Source organism: Eurytemora carolleeae, unplaced genomic scaffold (assembly GCF_000591075.1).
Source record: "Eurytemora carolleeae unplaced genomic scaffold, Eaff_2.0 scaffold526, whole genome shotgun sequence".
NCBI lineage: Eukaryota > Metazoa > Arthropoda > Copepoda > Calanoida > Temoridae > Eurytemora > Eurytemora carolleeae.
The window spans coordinates 169,729-186,805 of NW_019396417.1; the positions used below are offsets into that span (position 1 = coordinate 169,729).

The window sequence follows — 17,077 nt, forward strand, 5'->3', positions numbered from 1 at the left end:
GTTAATCTAGAAAGAATGAAGTATTGTGAGATTGAAGGGGGAGGGGTGAAAATTAAGGCGGTATTTCACATGCTTTAGTGTCTGGAAATGCAGAGTGTAACAAATTGTCCATTGTTGAACAAATTCTTTATTTATTTATAACAGCTGTTGTAACATTTGATGGATATTTCAAAGACGATGTTAATACAGATTCTCATTTTGTTATTCGAGGCGAAAAACAAGATTTAGAACGGTGAATAATCAATAATTTACATCTGGAGAAATAAGGAGAAAATTGTAAGTGTTTAATTTTGAGACGTTTACGAGTAATCTTATACAATCATCTATTTAATCAATTCTAGTATCACACATGAGTCATGAGATCCACTTGAATTTATGAGAAATAATTGGTTCTAGTTTTCATTTTATACTAGGTCGAGTCGAGAAAAGCAAACTTATAAATACAGGGTTACCCGCAAAAGATGAGACACTATTGACGACCTGAAATTCTTAAAATTTGATGATCCTTATTTATCTGATCTTTTTCCTTCAATAAATTTCTACAATTGTAAACTTAATAGCAAAGAAAAAAAGGATAAAGCTGCGGAAACCTTAATTTGATAAACTACTGGACGATTGCCGTAAAGGCGTCTCTAAATTCTCATCCTTTGTAGCTAACTCTGTATCTTATATTTAAATGCTTACCTCAATTTCTTGGCCCTGGTCATCAATTATGGCTTGCTGATGTTTAATGGAATTCTCAAGCTCTCTTTAGACGTAACATCGTCACAATCATTGCCATCGTCATAGTCAGTTCGTCGTCTTGTCTTTTTATATGCCTAAATGCCTTGTTTACTATCCTCGTTTTCGCCATGGCCTTTACAGCCATTGTCACGTCATCACATTAAAAGTTGTCATCATGGTAATAGAAAACATAGACGATATTATCCTGCCATTTTACCTCCAATAGAGAACATAGACAATATTATCCTGACTAGTTCTTTCCAATAGAGAACATAGACGATATTATCCTGCCTGTTTCTCTCCAATAGATAAAATAGACGATATTATCCTTTTCATTCTGCAAGGGAGGGGCGCCCCCCACCTCTCAGGTGCTAGGGGAGGGCGCGCGCCCGGCCTCCCCCCCCTAGTTGCGCCTCTGATGTTTTCTATTGGAACGAAACAGGCAGGATAATATCGTCTATGTTCTCTATTGGAAAGAAATAGGCAGGAGAATATTGTCTATGTTCTCTATTGGAGAGAAACAGGCAGAAAGAAAGAATGGCGAAAATCAGTATCACAGGAATAAGAAAGCCAATAGAGTTATTGTAGAAATTTTATTATACTATAGTTAGTTTTAAAAAGAATATTTTTATCTTTCTCTATTCTCAAGGCTAAAGGATATTGTAAACATTTAATGTAAAAAAAGTTCTGAACTGTATTTTATTTGTGTTGAGTTTATAGAGTACTCGTAGATATCAAACTTTGAATTCTTTATGGTAAAATTTTCCAAGTTTGAAATATTGCAAATGTTTACACCACTCGGTGCAAAGATTTAGGGATTAGAATATTTGAGTTTGTGGCAAAAACTCAGTTCCAAATCTAGAGAAAATTCTGAACCTGGCAAATTTCTAACTGATTATCATATTTGATAACTAACAAGATTTATTTTCTTTGACAGAAGTTCTATAAAATCAAAAATGAATTTAGATTATGAATGTTGGTTAGATCAATCATTAATTCAATAAATTCAAGACAAAAGGTAACATTATCTGACAAAGGACAGCTGTCCTTTTTCAATGTAGATGATTGAATTTATTATTTACCTATGTATTTTTAGGTTTTTTTTTTCCCCAGAAACTATAAATGACTATTTCTTGCAATTTAATCTGTAATTAAACCAGGTACTTAAAAAATACTCTTTTGCGATTCGCACACATATTCAATGAATTGACTCATATCATTAATTTTACAGCTGTTGGAAGTATAAATTTTGTAAAAACACAAGAACAAAAAATCGATTTGAATTGAACACAGCCAAATCTGCATGCAACAACTTAAAATTTCCTTTTTTTCGACTTCAGACCCTTAAAAAAGCACTTTTTTTTTGAAAAATTTTCGAAAAAAGGGGGGAACCCCCCTAAACCCCCCAAACCCTAACAAAATAATATATTGCCCCCCCCTAGCAAAAGTCCTAGTTGCGCCTCTGGAAAACATAGACGATATTATCCTGACATTTTCTTTCCAATAGAGAACATAGACAATATTATCCTGCTTGCTTCACTTCAATAGAGAACATAGACAATATGATCCTGCCCTATTTCTTTCCAATAGAGAACATAGACGATATTATCGATCCTGCCTGTTTCTCTCCAATAGATAAAATAGACGATATTTTCCTGCCTGTTTCTCTCCAATAGAGAACATAGACGATATTATCCTGCTTGTTTCTCTCCAATAGAAAACAAAGACGATATTATCCTGCCTGTTTCGCTCCAATAGAGAAAATAGACGATGTCATCCTGTCTTTTTCTCTTTAATAGATAAAATAGACGATATTATCCTGCCTGTTTCTCTCCAATAGAAAACATAGACGATATTATCCTGCCTGTTTCTCTCCAATAGATAAAATAGACGATATTATCCTGCCTGTTTCTCTCCAATAGAGAACATAGACGATATTATCCTGCCTGTTTCTCTCCAATAGAAATAATAGACGATATTGACGATATTATCCTGCCTGTTTCTCTTCAATAGAAAACATTGACAATATTATCCTGCCTGTTTCTTTTCAATAGATAAAATAGACGATATCATCCTGCCTGTTTCTCTCCAATAAAGTTTTGCCTAGTTCTGCAGCCAGCTGAAGATCTAAACAAATATTTGTTGTGTAATATTTCTATATTTTTGTACAGTCGTCATATCTTTCAATACAATGCAGAAGACCTTTTATTTATTTTTTTTCTAGCAAGCTTTCAAACAGCTTGAATTCACATAAGTAAAAACAGATTCTCTTAATGTTTACTTATAAGTTTTAAACGTGTTATTTGAAAAATGCTTGTTAGAAGTTAAAACTTGAGTAGAAAAGTCGTCTTCATACGTGTTAATTGATTTAAAAAAAATTCGATAGATCTGGACTTTCATGGAAGATATATAATCTTTTATGAGCTAGTTTGACCTGAAATGAAACCCTGTACGAAAATTCCGTGGTACGATTTATTTCAAAATTCTAACCTTCTCTAAACTCATATTTTTTGGTTTTCAGTAGTATATATTTTTAACTTCTAAAAGCGTGTTCATTGTAAAATGGTAAACTATAATATATTTCTTAAAATAAATATAAATTTTGAGCATCTTCTTAATAAAAATATAAAGTTAGTAATAAAAATAAAAATGTCAAAAAAGTACGTTATCCCGAAAAGTGGCAAACAAGGTTTCATTTTTAAACTAAAACTAGCTCAACGGATTTATTTACATCCTCTTAAAGGCAGACATAACCCAACGTAACCCAATCTAACCTAACCTAGACATTTTACAAATTATTCACGTCCTAATCTTTTTTATGAGATACCCATTTTTTCTTGAAAGGAATTGAGTCTTTGTCACAAACTCTGATTTTCAAATCACTATATCTTCGGAACCAAATGTTGTAGACCTTAGATATTTCAAACAATATATTCTGTTAAATCAAATAATCAGAGTTTTAAATATTAAAGGTTTACAACATCGGGTTCTAAAGATATTGGGGGTTAAATATTTGATTTTGTTACAAAGACTCAATTCCTTTATCTCAATGATCAATAATATGTTTTTGCTTAGAAAAATTCAAACTTAATATTCTCATATGTATGGAGCGAGGAAAAGTACTTCACAAGAACTAATCTACCTTTGTGGGAACATATGCATCAAACTATGCTATTAGATACAGATATTGTCAAAACAAACCTTCAGGTCCAGTCAGACATTCTAGCTCAACGCTGTAATCCCAGTATTCCAGGGAGTTTAAACCAGAGTCACTTCTAATACTGTACCACAAATCATGGTCCATGGTTGAAATGAATCGTTCCATTGTTGATCAAATTTACGGATCTTGGTCCTTCGGATGATATCAATATAAATATAAATTTCCTGTGATATCAATATATGATAATTCTTTCATTAATATATTATAAATATGTAGTTTATATTTTTTCCACAAACTCATTATTTCATATTTGTATAACCTTTATCTTTGCAACCCAATTTCGTAGACCTTTGATTTTTTTAAATAGGAACTAGGTTAAATCAAATATTCTAAGCATAAAATATCGATCGGTAACGAAACGACGAGCTAAAAATAAACTTTCGTTTGGAAAACGACCGTTTTTAAAATACGAACTTTTAAAAAAACGATCTTTGTTTTTAACGATTGAAGTTTTCGTCTTTTTGTCGTTGTTTTGATAACGAAACGATCGTTTTTCCAAAAAATTAAAACAACAACCCTAATTGTAACCTATGTCAATTTTATGCATGGTTTTCAGAATGTTCAGAACGATATTGTCATTTTCTTGACCGATTAAATAGATGATCATGAAAACAAGAAATTTCTTTTGTTCTTCTTCAAAACCATGTTTTCTGCTTGATTTGAGAACACCCCTTGTGATACAACGAGGTCCCTGTAGTGAAGTAGGGGTTATGTCTGCCTTGTCAGGAGTGAGAGGAAACTCCTCTTTCCATCCAGACACGCCCTCCCACACCAAGCTAGGCGGTCGCCTAATTCCAAAACCCGCACATATTAAAGAAATACAGTTTGTTGATCAAACAACGATGATTTTTCTTATTCTCTAATTATTGCAATCATGGATATAAATGAAAATGAAAATTTAGCCAAAAATTGAAATACAAACAATTTAACGTGAGGTGATTAAACCTGGTTTGCCTTGAAAAATATGAAATTTACGAACGGGAGAGGGTTAGGTTTATATACAGTATAAAAATAGTGCGTACACAAGTAAAGGTAAAGGTAAATAGTAAAGATTACACACAGAATAATCTCTGCAGAGAAAGCTATTTTTGGGAACGAAATCAGTTAATGGTTTTGCAGGTATTCTGCCTTAATAACTGCCTTTCTTCTCTTTCACTCATTCTTCTGGAATTAAAGTGCTAAACTAAATCTCTATTTATCATATTTCCAGCAACTGAATTTCAACATTTAAACTTATTGGAAAGTATGACAAAACTAAGCAGATTGAACATATTTTGTGATGAAGTTCCGGCAATTTTTGCACTTTAAAGTGAATTATACATTGAACATTAAATTTGAAATCCAATTTCGACTTTAAAATATTTACTAGAGCCTACTGTATTAAATTGGTTTAATGAGGTTAGAGGGGTTAAAGTATTGTACCGGATACTTGTGAGAATTTACAAACAATATAGTACTGTTAGGAGAGTTAGGACTGAACCCAAAACTTAAGACAATGCATTGTTATCCATGAAACACAGTATCGGAAATTAGGTTTCACGAATGTGGTAAGGCATATGATAACATAATATAATATAATTTTTAATTGTTTATAACTTTTTAAAGGAAATAAATAATAAACAACGGCACTTTACAAACAATTTTAAAAACGATTTAAAAATTTGTGTCGATCTTTTCTGTTGGTAATTCGAATCTTAACATTTAAATGAAGTTGTAAATTACTCAAGTGTAAATAAATGTGTATTGGAAATAAAATGTTGGCATTTCCCCCTTTCATATACTACAGTGTGTCTTAAAACATGTAAGCATCACTAAAAAGAGGGATAACTTCTTTTTTGTTTCATCGGTTAATTAACCATGTAAGTTTTAGGCAGCTATAATCGATAAATTAGTTTATTTTAAAGGTTTGTTCTCACGTTTTGAAAATTGAAACACCTTTTCATTTTATATGCATCGTTAAATATGTCCACCCTTTACCCTAGTGAACACCAATACCTCTATTTAACACCAAAAAAGTAATTATGAATGGAATGCATTAATTTTTTCGAAATATGTTTTAATCTAAAGTTAAAAAAATGAAAAATGGGCCAGATCTCTTATGTTCTTTTTCTATTTAATTTTGTTAATGGAAGAAAAATACCAAAATATAAACATCATTTGATTATAACAGCGCTAATAAAAAAATGTTAAGGACAGTTTTTACTAAAAAGAAGAAAACTGAAAGCAGAATGAACAAATTTGGATATAGTCAACTGGTTCCTAAATAAACAATAAGCAGGTTCAAGTAAAGTCCAGATGTACCGATTTACCAAGGCTATAATCATATCTAGTTTAACTAGTATGTTGGCGCATAGCTTAAAAAATTAAGATGTCTGTACAATTTTCGTTGAATCCGAGTTATCTAATATATATGCTAGAAATAAAATGATAATGAGAATGGATAAATATGAAATATGAATATTATTAATTATGTATCAAAGCGGTGTGGTTTTGTGTTCGATTCAGCTAAAAATAGTAATCTTAAATTACATTACTTCATAAGAAGTTTAAAAACGAATTGACTGTTTGAACCATAATGTAACTGAGATGCGAGTCGAAGACACACATTCACGACTGCACTCAACGCCAGTTGAATACACACTGCAGTCTCCAGATGTTAAAATATGGTTGGTGTAGTAATATAGCAGAGTATCTGAAGATATTTATTTAATATTAGACTAGACGAGATGGTACTTTTTTCTCTCAGATTTTTTCATTAAAAAACTTCCGCTGTTTAAACAAACATTTCCAGCACTTCAAATATGCACTTTTTGAAAGGATTTTGGCGCATTTGTTTTCTAGTTTAATTTAGGTTAAGAACTTAGGAAATTGTAAGTTTTTAACTAAGTATTTCTTCTTTTAAATTAACAGCTCTTCTGTCCAGTACATGAGTTTAAACTGTAAGCTGTTCTTTCTGTTCGTTAATGGTAGTTTCCTTTAAATAGCATACGCTTCTGTTCATTAACAGAACGTTGCCCAGTGCTATGTGGTATACGTTAATAGATAATTGTTGTGATTAATTACAAATGATTGAGAAGCTTCAATCATATTGTATTGAATGTTCACACTTGAGATTTCAGAAAATATTTGATTTACTAATTTGAAGGTTAATTATTTATAGATGCCACGAAATTGGAAGACCACATTCTGTAAGAAATTTTTTTCAAAAAAATAGATAATGACAGTTTGAGATGTATAGTTTAGGGCTAGATAAGAATTTAAAATTGTTGAATATATCCATGGACCGCGTTTGATTTTTGTAATATAAGTATAATGTTACTTCTTAATTTCTTTTTTTTTGAAAAATCGATTTTAATATATCTATTAGCTTTAGATTATGTAAATACAGGTATTCAAGTTATTTTGCTGAAGTATTAGTTATATCAGGTATTACGTGGATCGTCACAGCTGTACTGTGTTCTGTGTTAAAACAGTTTATTCATAAACCACATGTTTGCAATCAATAAATCAAAAAGGAAGATCTTATCTTATTGATAAAAATATAGTATATTTCTTGGATATAGTAGAGAAAAATCAAAAACCGGGTTTTTAAAATTAGAGAGTCCCTCCTGTTTCTGTATACAATCTTAAATGGCGCGGAAAATTCCAAATTTATCGGCTTCATATATGCGACTGTGATTGTTTGAATTTTTATACTCTTTTCAGGATACAAGTACAAGATTAGGTTAGTCTCGATTTTAAGAAAAAGAGAGGATCAAGCATTAATCTTAATATCCATCAAAAGTTTTCAGCTCAGATAACATAGTGAATAGAACTAAGTACAAAGAAATTAGAAAAAAGGCAATCAACATAGAAGAGATAACGAGAGCAGATATTAGACTTTTTGCTTTAAGGACGACCTAAAACTCCCAAAGTACAACAATCTGAAAACTTTATTTTGTCTCCCAAAAATGTAAATTTATGATTATATCAATAAATTGAAGACGACTTTTTATTTTGATTTGATTTATATCAAGCTTTTAAACAGCATAGATACACAAGTACACGGAAACAAAGAGAAGCTGTCGATTAAAAAGCTTCTCTATAATTACTTTTAATTTGAAAAAAAAGCTTGTTAACAATTAAATTTAAATGAAAAGTGGTCTTCATTATACTGCTTTAATCGCCTACCACCGTATATGATTTCGAAATTCTAGAAATTGACCATTAATATTTTCAAAACTTAAAAAAGCTTGCGAACAAAGTGTTCAACAATTAAAAGCGTTTTTATAGATTAAATAGAATAAGTCCGACAACATTGATTAAGGTTTTTATAGATTAATGAGAATAAGTCCGACAACATTAATTAAGGTTTTTATAGATTAATGAGAATAAGTCCGACAACATTGATTAAGGTTTTATAGATTAGTGAGAATAAGTCCCACAACATTAATTAAGGTTTTTATAGATTAGTGAGAATAAGTCCGACAACATTGATTAAGGTTTTTATAGATTATTGAGAATAAGACCCACAACATTAATTAAGGTTTTTATAGATTAGTGAGAATAAGTCCGACAACATTGATTAAGGTTTTTATAGATTAATGAGAATAAGTCCGACAACATTGATTAAGGTTTTTATAGATTAATGAGAATAAGTCCGACAATATTGATTAAGGTTTTTATAGATTAATGAGAATAAGTCCGACAACATTGATTAAGGTTTTTATAGATTAGTGAGAATAAGTCCGACAACATTAATTAAGGTTTTTATAGATTAGTGAGAATAAGTCCGACAACATTGATTAAGGTTTTTATAGATTAATGAGAATAAGTCCGACAATAGGAATTTAGAAAAGGTTTAAGGGTACCGTGGTAAATCCGGCATTGCCATCTTTTCATGTAACTTGATATTACGCTTGCAATCCCTTTAAGAGGAAGGTGTACAGTTGAAATAAAATTATATTATGTGAATTAATTTCAAATTCAAGGTTTAGAGCAATTAGAATCATGAAACGGAAATACAATTCTAAAAGCGTCAAAGTTTAAATTGTTCAGTTAAATGTTGTTTGTGTATAAATATGATAAGAATTCTCCAACAACCATGCAATCTCCTCCTGGAATTACGCTTACCCTAGTGATCCGTAAAACTTACTTAACTTGGGTTTACATTATGAAACGGAACCAAATATATTAGCTTTTCTCATGTTTCAAAATTAAAGGAGCTACGATTTCTGAAAATGTATAAAAAGTACAGTACGGCTGATGTTTTTAATTGTGTAGGATATGTTTACATAAATATGAAATTTCTCTGACACGTTTTTCACATCTTAATTTAAAATCGTTGAGACTTGTGTTTAAAGCAAATATGTGTATACAATACATAGAGCTCCCAGCATTAAATTATAAATAGGACTTATTTCTCACAGTCATATTCTAGCAAAGCAATTGCAGTAAAGATCTAACACTGCTTTAAATTTAACCTAATAAAAACTAAGAATACTTAAAAATCGTAAATATAACAAACAAACGAAAGGGACCATTGAAAATAGCAGCATTTAAATATTATAACTGCTTTTAGATTGGATACGAATACTTTGCACTATATACAGTAGGACACCCACCTTGATTCAGTGAAAATTGTCTAACTTGCTCTCCTTTACAGCAAATACAGACACTTGATAGATTTACATTATTCACTAGTCACCCATTGAAGCAATCGATCAATTAATAAATTAATTAATATCAACATTTCATTATTAACTATATTTGTTTTCCATATTCAATATTGAACATGAACAAGAAATTATTCGCATAATATAAATCTCAAGTCTCTACCAAGGAACTGAGTTTTCGTGTCAAACTCAACTTTTCTAATCCCTTTTTCTTTGAAACCTGATGGTGTAAATCTGTGATATTTCAATCTTTTTTGAACTAAAAGAATTCATAGTTTGAATTATCAAAGGTTTACTAGTACATTGGGTTGCAAAGATATATGGATTATATATGAATTATAAAATCCATATATCTTTGCAACCCAATGCCCATAAACTCAGTTTCTTTCTTTTCTGTTCTTATTTGAAATCCAAAGGTATGTTTTATGTCTGAATTTATAAATAATATAAATATTTGTTTTATTGATAAATAGAATGCTTTTATTGCCATAGGACACTCTTTCTGACTGCATTCCCTTTGCCGTATGTTAAATACCCCGGACTAACCAGAGTTAGAGGCATTCGTTTTCTTCTATTTGAAGTCATACGCGTTTTGGTTTATATTTTAACAATCTTTAAACTTACGGATTTGTTTGTTTTATACTTTTTATTCAAAATGTATATGCCAGCAAAAAAGCATTTAGGAAAGAAGGTTGAAAATTATGTTTAATAGAAGAAATTCTGATCGAAAGTCATAGCTTTCTGGAATATTGACAGAACCGTTAAATCCACGTGAAAGAGTTAACATGATTTTCCGATCCGGCGGACCCTACGATTGATACATTATTGATTGTATCATTTCCGATGAATTATTCTTGACCTGGATTGTGGTTTTATTTAAACTTGGACCGAAGAGAACTCATGTTATGTTTTGTTCGTACACTAACATCTGATTATTCAGTTAAGAAAAGACAAAAATACATTTAGTGTTTTCTTGATTTAAATTTTGATATGTAACGATTTTTACCGTCGCAATCTGACCAACAAAACTATTATATAATAAGTAATTATTTTGCAACTAGGAATTTGTTATCTATCTGCACTTGTCCTATTTGATCGTCCACTGCACAAACACTAACGATCTGCATAATGTAACAGAATCACCACATGACAATGATTGATCAGATTGATCATAATCATAGTTGAGGGAGTTGTAATTAGTCAGAATTTGAATAGCATGATTATTTGAGTTACTATCACATAAATTACCGATCAGCTTAGAATTTACGTAAGTTATAGTTTTGTGAGGTAATTTTTCGATTGATCTACTTGTCCCCATGTTAAATCCTTCAGTCGAAATATTTGATCCAATAGCCGACATATTAAATACTGCCTTCTTAGATTTGTAATCTTCCATAATGTATCAAACATGTCTGCAAAACTGGCTAAAGTTTATCTGGAACTGATGTCTGTAGTTGAATGCTTTACGCAAAACACAGTGTTTAACCCGAACATGGATTAATTTATGTAACAGCAGTGCACAAACAAAAGATGTTTTAAGCTGTTAATTCTCTTCCGAAATACAAGAATTATATTTATGGTAAATAACTTTAGTTGTGTACAGAACAATGGTTGAATAGATACTAAGAATTTAGAATTTTTGACCAGATTATAAGACGTTGAAGTTCAACCACCAAATCAATGCTACTAAATTCATTCAATTTAGGATGTCCCGATAGTAATGTCGGAATAAACGTATGGAGCTACCAATACAATTTACCTTATAAAAAGAATGTCCATTTGTAATAAAGAACTCGATCATTGATAGTTAAAATTTAAATGAAACGCCAAATTTCTTCAGATTGAATTTATTCTTTCATTCATGTTTTTTCCAGCTTAATGGGATTGTAAGCGTAATTTCAAGTGATCCTCCATTCAAAGATGGCAACACCCGATTTACAACGGTACCATTTAAACCTTAATCTGTTCAAAAACGTGGAAAAGACTGGAAAAGTGTTCTATTATAACAAGTTATTCATATCAGAGTTGGATTTGGGTTCGAGAAATTCTTCGAAAATGGTTTCGAAAAATTCTCTATCCCTGTCCAGTGTTAATCCCTGGAATATTATAATGGAGAACCCTTCTCCGGAAATTCATGAGAATTCTTGAGATTCAAGTAATGGAAAAAAAACGAAAAGATTAAAACACTGTTTTTTCCTATTTTTCATTTTTTACACATTTCATATAAACTGTGAAAATCTAAATATTAACACTGTTCAAATTGTAATGAAGAAAAGACAACTGTTATTGTTATCTATAATTATTAAGAGAAATATAATGTATCCATGGTTGTACATATTCATCAAGTCTTCATTCCTAGGGCAAAAGTAATTTAGTTTTCACAGAGAAAAAAGTTTATTTCACCATCAACTAAGCTTTCGGCGTGTTTTGCAGTAATCTGTGCAGTGCGCTGACCGAAGATATAGTAGCGTTTCGTGGAGAGTGATATTTTATAATTGTTGACCTTAAATCTATCTTCTATTCCCCCCCCCCTCCCCCACTTAAAGTCGTCTTTGCCAGCCCAAAATCCAAACCAAAGCAATAATCTGTACTCCGAGAAAAAGAAAACACCAAACAGTAAAATATTCTAACCAAGTGAATAATCAAATCTAGCAAGGGAAGAACATCCATGAACTGAAAGCCATCAACAAACTGTACATCCTAACTATGAAAACCAACTTAACTTTTTACCTTTATGACTGCTCCGACCTCCATGAAACCCGACAGACCGCCATGTACAATGTACATTCTCAACTACCGCCTTCAACCACCAGTTAACCACAACAACTTGATCCTCACCGCTGCTTACAAACGTGCTATTCAGGAGAACAACATCAATATAACTGGACAAAGGAATTGACTCTTTGCAACAAACTCTGATTTTCTAATCCCAATATCTTTGGATTCCAACGTTGTAAACCTTTGAAATTTCAAACTATGACTTTTGTTAGGTTAAAAAATATAAGTTTGAAATATCAAAGGTTTACGACATTGGGTTCCAAAGATATTGGGATTAGAATATCAGAGTTTGTGGCAAAGAGTCAATTCCTTTGTCCAGTTATATTGATGTTGTTCTCCTGAATAGCACGTTTGTAAGCAGCGGTGAGGATCAAGTTGTTGTGGTTAACTGGTGGTTGAAGGCGGTAGTTGAGAATGTACATTGTACATGGCGGTCTGTCGGGTTTCATGGAGGTCGGAGCCTAGGCGTGAAATTTAATTTAGACCTTTTCCTTTATGACTGCTCCAATCTTCATGAAATCCGGCGGATCGTCATGAACATCCTCAACTCCAATTGTTCAGCACATATATTCCCGTCCCTTTCTAGGATTTTTACAACTTTCTATAATTTACACCAAAATTTCCAACCAAACCAGACCCTTCAACCAAGCCAGATTCTTCAACAAAACCTGATTCTGCAACTTATCCATATCCTTCAACCAAACCAGATCCTTATACTAAACTAAATCCTCCAACCAAACCAAATCCTTCAACCAAATCAGATCCTTCTTCTAAACAAAATAGTTCAACCAAACCAGACCCTCCAACCAAACCAGATCCTCCAACCAAACCAAATCCTTCAACCAAATCAGATCCTTCTTCTAAACAAAATAGTTCAACCAAACCAGACCCTCCAACCAAACCAGATCCTTCAACCAAATCAGATCCTTCTTCTAAACAAAATAGTTCAACCAAACCAGACCCTCCAACCAAACCAGACCCAACCAAATCAGATCCTTCTTCTAAACAAAATAGTTCAACCAAACCAGACCCTCCAACCAAACCAGACCCTTTAACCTAGCCTGATCCTTCAATTGACCCAGATCCTTCTATCTACATCTGAGAAAATTATGAGATAAGCTTAACTCTTCAGTTTCCTTTCTCTAATGTTACTTACATAGAACTGTATAGAGTATATAACCTAACAGTAACTATGCATATCCCTATTTGGATTCTTAATCTGTCTTCATTATTTAAGGAAATATATAAATAGAAATACATTTTTTCTTACCAGACTCCTGGAGACAGACACAGCCTCCACAATGCTCTGAAGGGGCGGAACTTATACATCTGCACCCCTTGCAGTGCCCGAGCCACTTCCCATTATTCTCCCTGCTGGCAATTGATAACTTTAACCCTTCCAACCTTTCTTTCAAATACATATTTTTTAAATTCTTAGTAACCCTTCTTATTCAATATTAATCCTTCATTAACCATTTAACCTTTTCATTGTATTGCTATCTATTTCATTCAATGTGATTTAAAGCATGCGATCTTTCACAAAAACCTTTTTTTCTTTAAGACTATAGCAATATGCAAGTGCTTTATAGTTTTGAAATGTCCATGTTTAGAGCTACAAAAAAAGCATATGTGAGTTAGAGCGGTAAAATCAAAGCTCAACGCTTTGCGACACTTTTTGTAAAATGATGCAAAATTTCAAAACAATACATTGCTTTAATCCTTGCAACGATTATTGAGTTTATATTTTTCACAGGTTAAAGTTGAACCTAAAGTGGAGTGCGGATAAGCTAATTCCAGGTTCATATTCATATTCAAGTTCTCGGTCATCATATTCAAGCTCATGATCATCATATGGATCAGTACAAGCGTTGCACTCAATATTACGGCCTGGATAGTTTAATTTATGGTCATCATATTTTTATTCATTTTTGTCACAAATATGGTATAGCATAAAGAATTAAGATTATCACAATCTGCTTTCCTCAATTAAGATTTAAATTTCTTTATTTGGCCTCTTTTTGGAAAAAGTCCAGAAAAAATTTGTTTTAATCAGTACTTTACTTTACTGTATAAAATTTAGCAGAAGGAGTTTAAATACATATTACTTCATAATAATATATACTAGACCTTCAACTGGTGTTTTCTCCTCAGTTACATAAATCTTCTCTATTGTCTCGTTATTTATAATTTTACATGGTATCCCAGTAGACATGTTTTTTGCATTTTAAACTGAAATTGTGAGAACTTAAAACTTTATCTTATACAGTGTACTTGTTATATTTGCAAAGGTTAGGTAATTAAATATTTCTCAACATAATTCAGTTCTCACGAAAGAGAAAAAGAAACTAAAGGAACAAACGACAAATGCTTAAATTTTAATTTTTGAAACGTCTTATACAAAACAAGATTTAGAACAGAGTTTACTAAAAATTAACAACTTTTTATTCTCTCCATTTGGGGATCAGAATTCTACAACTAATACACTGCATGAGTCTGGATTTTCTCTCAAACACACTATGATAACTAAGATCTTAATACAAATATATACATAAAGTGTAAATTTCATTTCATAAACTTGTTGCTTCATATAGTTTTCAGTTAAACATTAGTTAATATTGATAAGCATGTTGATAAGTTAATTTTGTTTAAAAGATATTGCAATGAGTGTTATCATTTCAATTTTTTTAAAACATGTAGATAATTTTTTTTTCTTTTAGGGTCGTGACTCGTGACGAGCGTGAAGTTCTCACCGAGAAAGGGAGGATTTCTCCCCCCCCCCCCCTTCTTCCTATTGTATGACATATATAAGGAGGTCTTGTGATTGTTACCTAATTTATTCTCAGATTCTTATTTTTGCTTTATTATGTATTTTAATAAAATTATAGCTTAAAAATGAGTCTCAGTTTTTTTGGGGAATGTAAAATGCAAAAGAGATCATAGCTCAACCTGGTACAGTTTTTAAGCTTAAACTGAGTGTTGATGATTTTTTTGCTTTCATTGAGCCTGCTGAGTGCTTATATCAAAAAGTGATATAAAAATGTTTAATAAAAACCAAACCGCTACAGAAAGGCTAATATCTGATGAGTTAATCATTTTCTTGAAAGGAATTGACTCTTTGCAACAAACTCTGATTTTCCAATCCCTATATCTTTGGATTCCAACGTCGTAAACCTTTGAAATTTCAAACTATGACTTTTGTTAGATCAAAAAATATAAGTTTGAAATATCAAAGGTTTACGACATTGGGTTCCAAAGATATTGGGATTAGAACATCAGAGTTTGTGGCAAAGAGTCAATTCCTTTGAGAAAATCAAATAAATCTAGGTTACAATATCAATTTGCCCAATATTATGAAGGTTTTAAAATTTTTAATAATTTTTTGAAAAAGAGCATATTGGTTAGAAATATACTCTGGGTTAGTGTAAATTGGGTTTGTTAAAAGTTTCCAAAATAAATTTATAAAATTTTCTCTGTTCTACTAGAATTTTACAGTTCGCGCAAAATTTACTAGTTTTGATAACAAATAATAAAATGTTCTTTATTTACTAGATGAAGCTAGAATTATTCGTTTTGATAAAAAAAAACACAAAAATTTCAATTTCTTCTTTAACCCCTCTCTAGAAAGATCGGAAAATTGCAACCTTTCCCCTAATTTGAAAATATTTGGCTGCGGCACTTTTCCTTTTGATATTATTGTTCAGTGAAAAGTGTAAAGTACAACTACAACATTTAGATACGTGAATATCAAAACAAATTACGTCTATATCATTATATAATTTGTATGTCTATACTTTCCATGGAATAATCAGCTATGAATGTCCACAAGACTGAAATAGTTGACACTACACAAATATTAGGTCTTTTAGAATTTACAAATTGTACAAAATATCTGATTATTTTAAGTTTTTCATTGACAAATTATTGGTTAAATCACATTGAGAACTAAATCTAATGTGTACATCCAAGAAAAATAAATAAATAAATAAGCAAAAATTGGCTTGCGCATAAAGAAATATATGCAAAAAGCCCATTTAACTCCCATGGTCAGATTTAGAGATAGCGTTTTTAAAACATCTATAAATTATCTTACAATCATGATATGCTGATCAAAATGGTGAATTTGTTATCATAATTTATAATAAAAACGTTAGTAAATTAAGATAATTTACTAACGTTTTTATATTTCTAGCACTAAAGCTGACCGTGGGAGAAGCTGAAATGTGCTTTTTAAACATATTTCCATTTGCGCGCGGCATAAAGCTAAATAACCTGCACACCAAGCCAAATGTTGTTTATGTATTTCTTTTTCTTGGATGTACACATTAGATTTAGTTCTTAATGTGAATTAATCAATATTTAGCCAAGTAAAAACATAAAATGATCATATTTTTTGAAAAATCTAAAAGACCTAATATTTGAGATAGTGTTGACTACGAGCATTTACAAAAACAATCTATCTATTATTCAAGAGTTGAAATAGCAAGTTTTGATTTCTATAAGCAGACACTATACACAGACTGCACACTGCACACACTACACAGTTAACAGTAACAATATATAGACAAAAATATATACCTGCCTTAAAAGGCCTGAGCTAGGGATAGCAATCGTAATTTAAAAGATTGATATTAATGCAAGTTTGAATGACATTCTACGGATAGAAAACGTAGAAAAGAGAAAGGAAAGAAAAGAGGATGGAGAA

The 17,077-nt window shown here is 31.3% G+C and overlaps 1 protein-coding gene across 6 annotated transcripts in view; it reads right to left on the reverse strand.

The window, feature by feature from the left end:
- LOC111702914 (bicaudal D-related protein homolog) overlaps positions 1-17,077 on the reverse strand; it is a 34,844-nt gene that overhangs the window by 14,626 nt on the left and 3,141 nt on the right. For 2 of the 6 annotated variants that reach the window (XM_023474720.1, XM_023474716.1), the window contains exons 1-5: positions 14,503-14,633; positions 14,142-14,262; positions 13,646-13,749; positions 2,802-2,850; positions 685-748 (exon numbers count right to left, since the gene is read on the reverse strand). In XM_023474720.1, coding sequence (XP_023330488.1) covers positions 685-748; positions 2,802-2,850; positions 13,646-13,749; positions 14,142-14,262; positions 14,503-14,587 — 423 coding nt within the window. In that variant the 5' untranslated portion in view covers positions 14,588-14,633. Of the gene's footprint in view, positions 1-684; positions 749-2,801; positions 2,851-3,924; positions 4,005-4,614; positions 4,732-5,071; positions 5,229-13,645; positions 13,750-14,141; positions 14,263-14,502; positions 14,634-17,077 lie in introns of those variants that run through there. The other 4 variants (XM_023474717.1, XM_023474718.1, XM_023474721.1 and 1 more) reach the window with 4 other exon arrangements.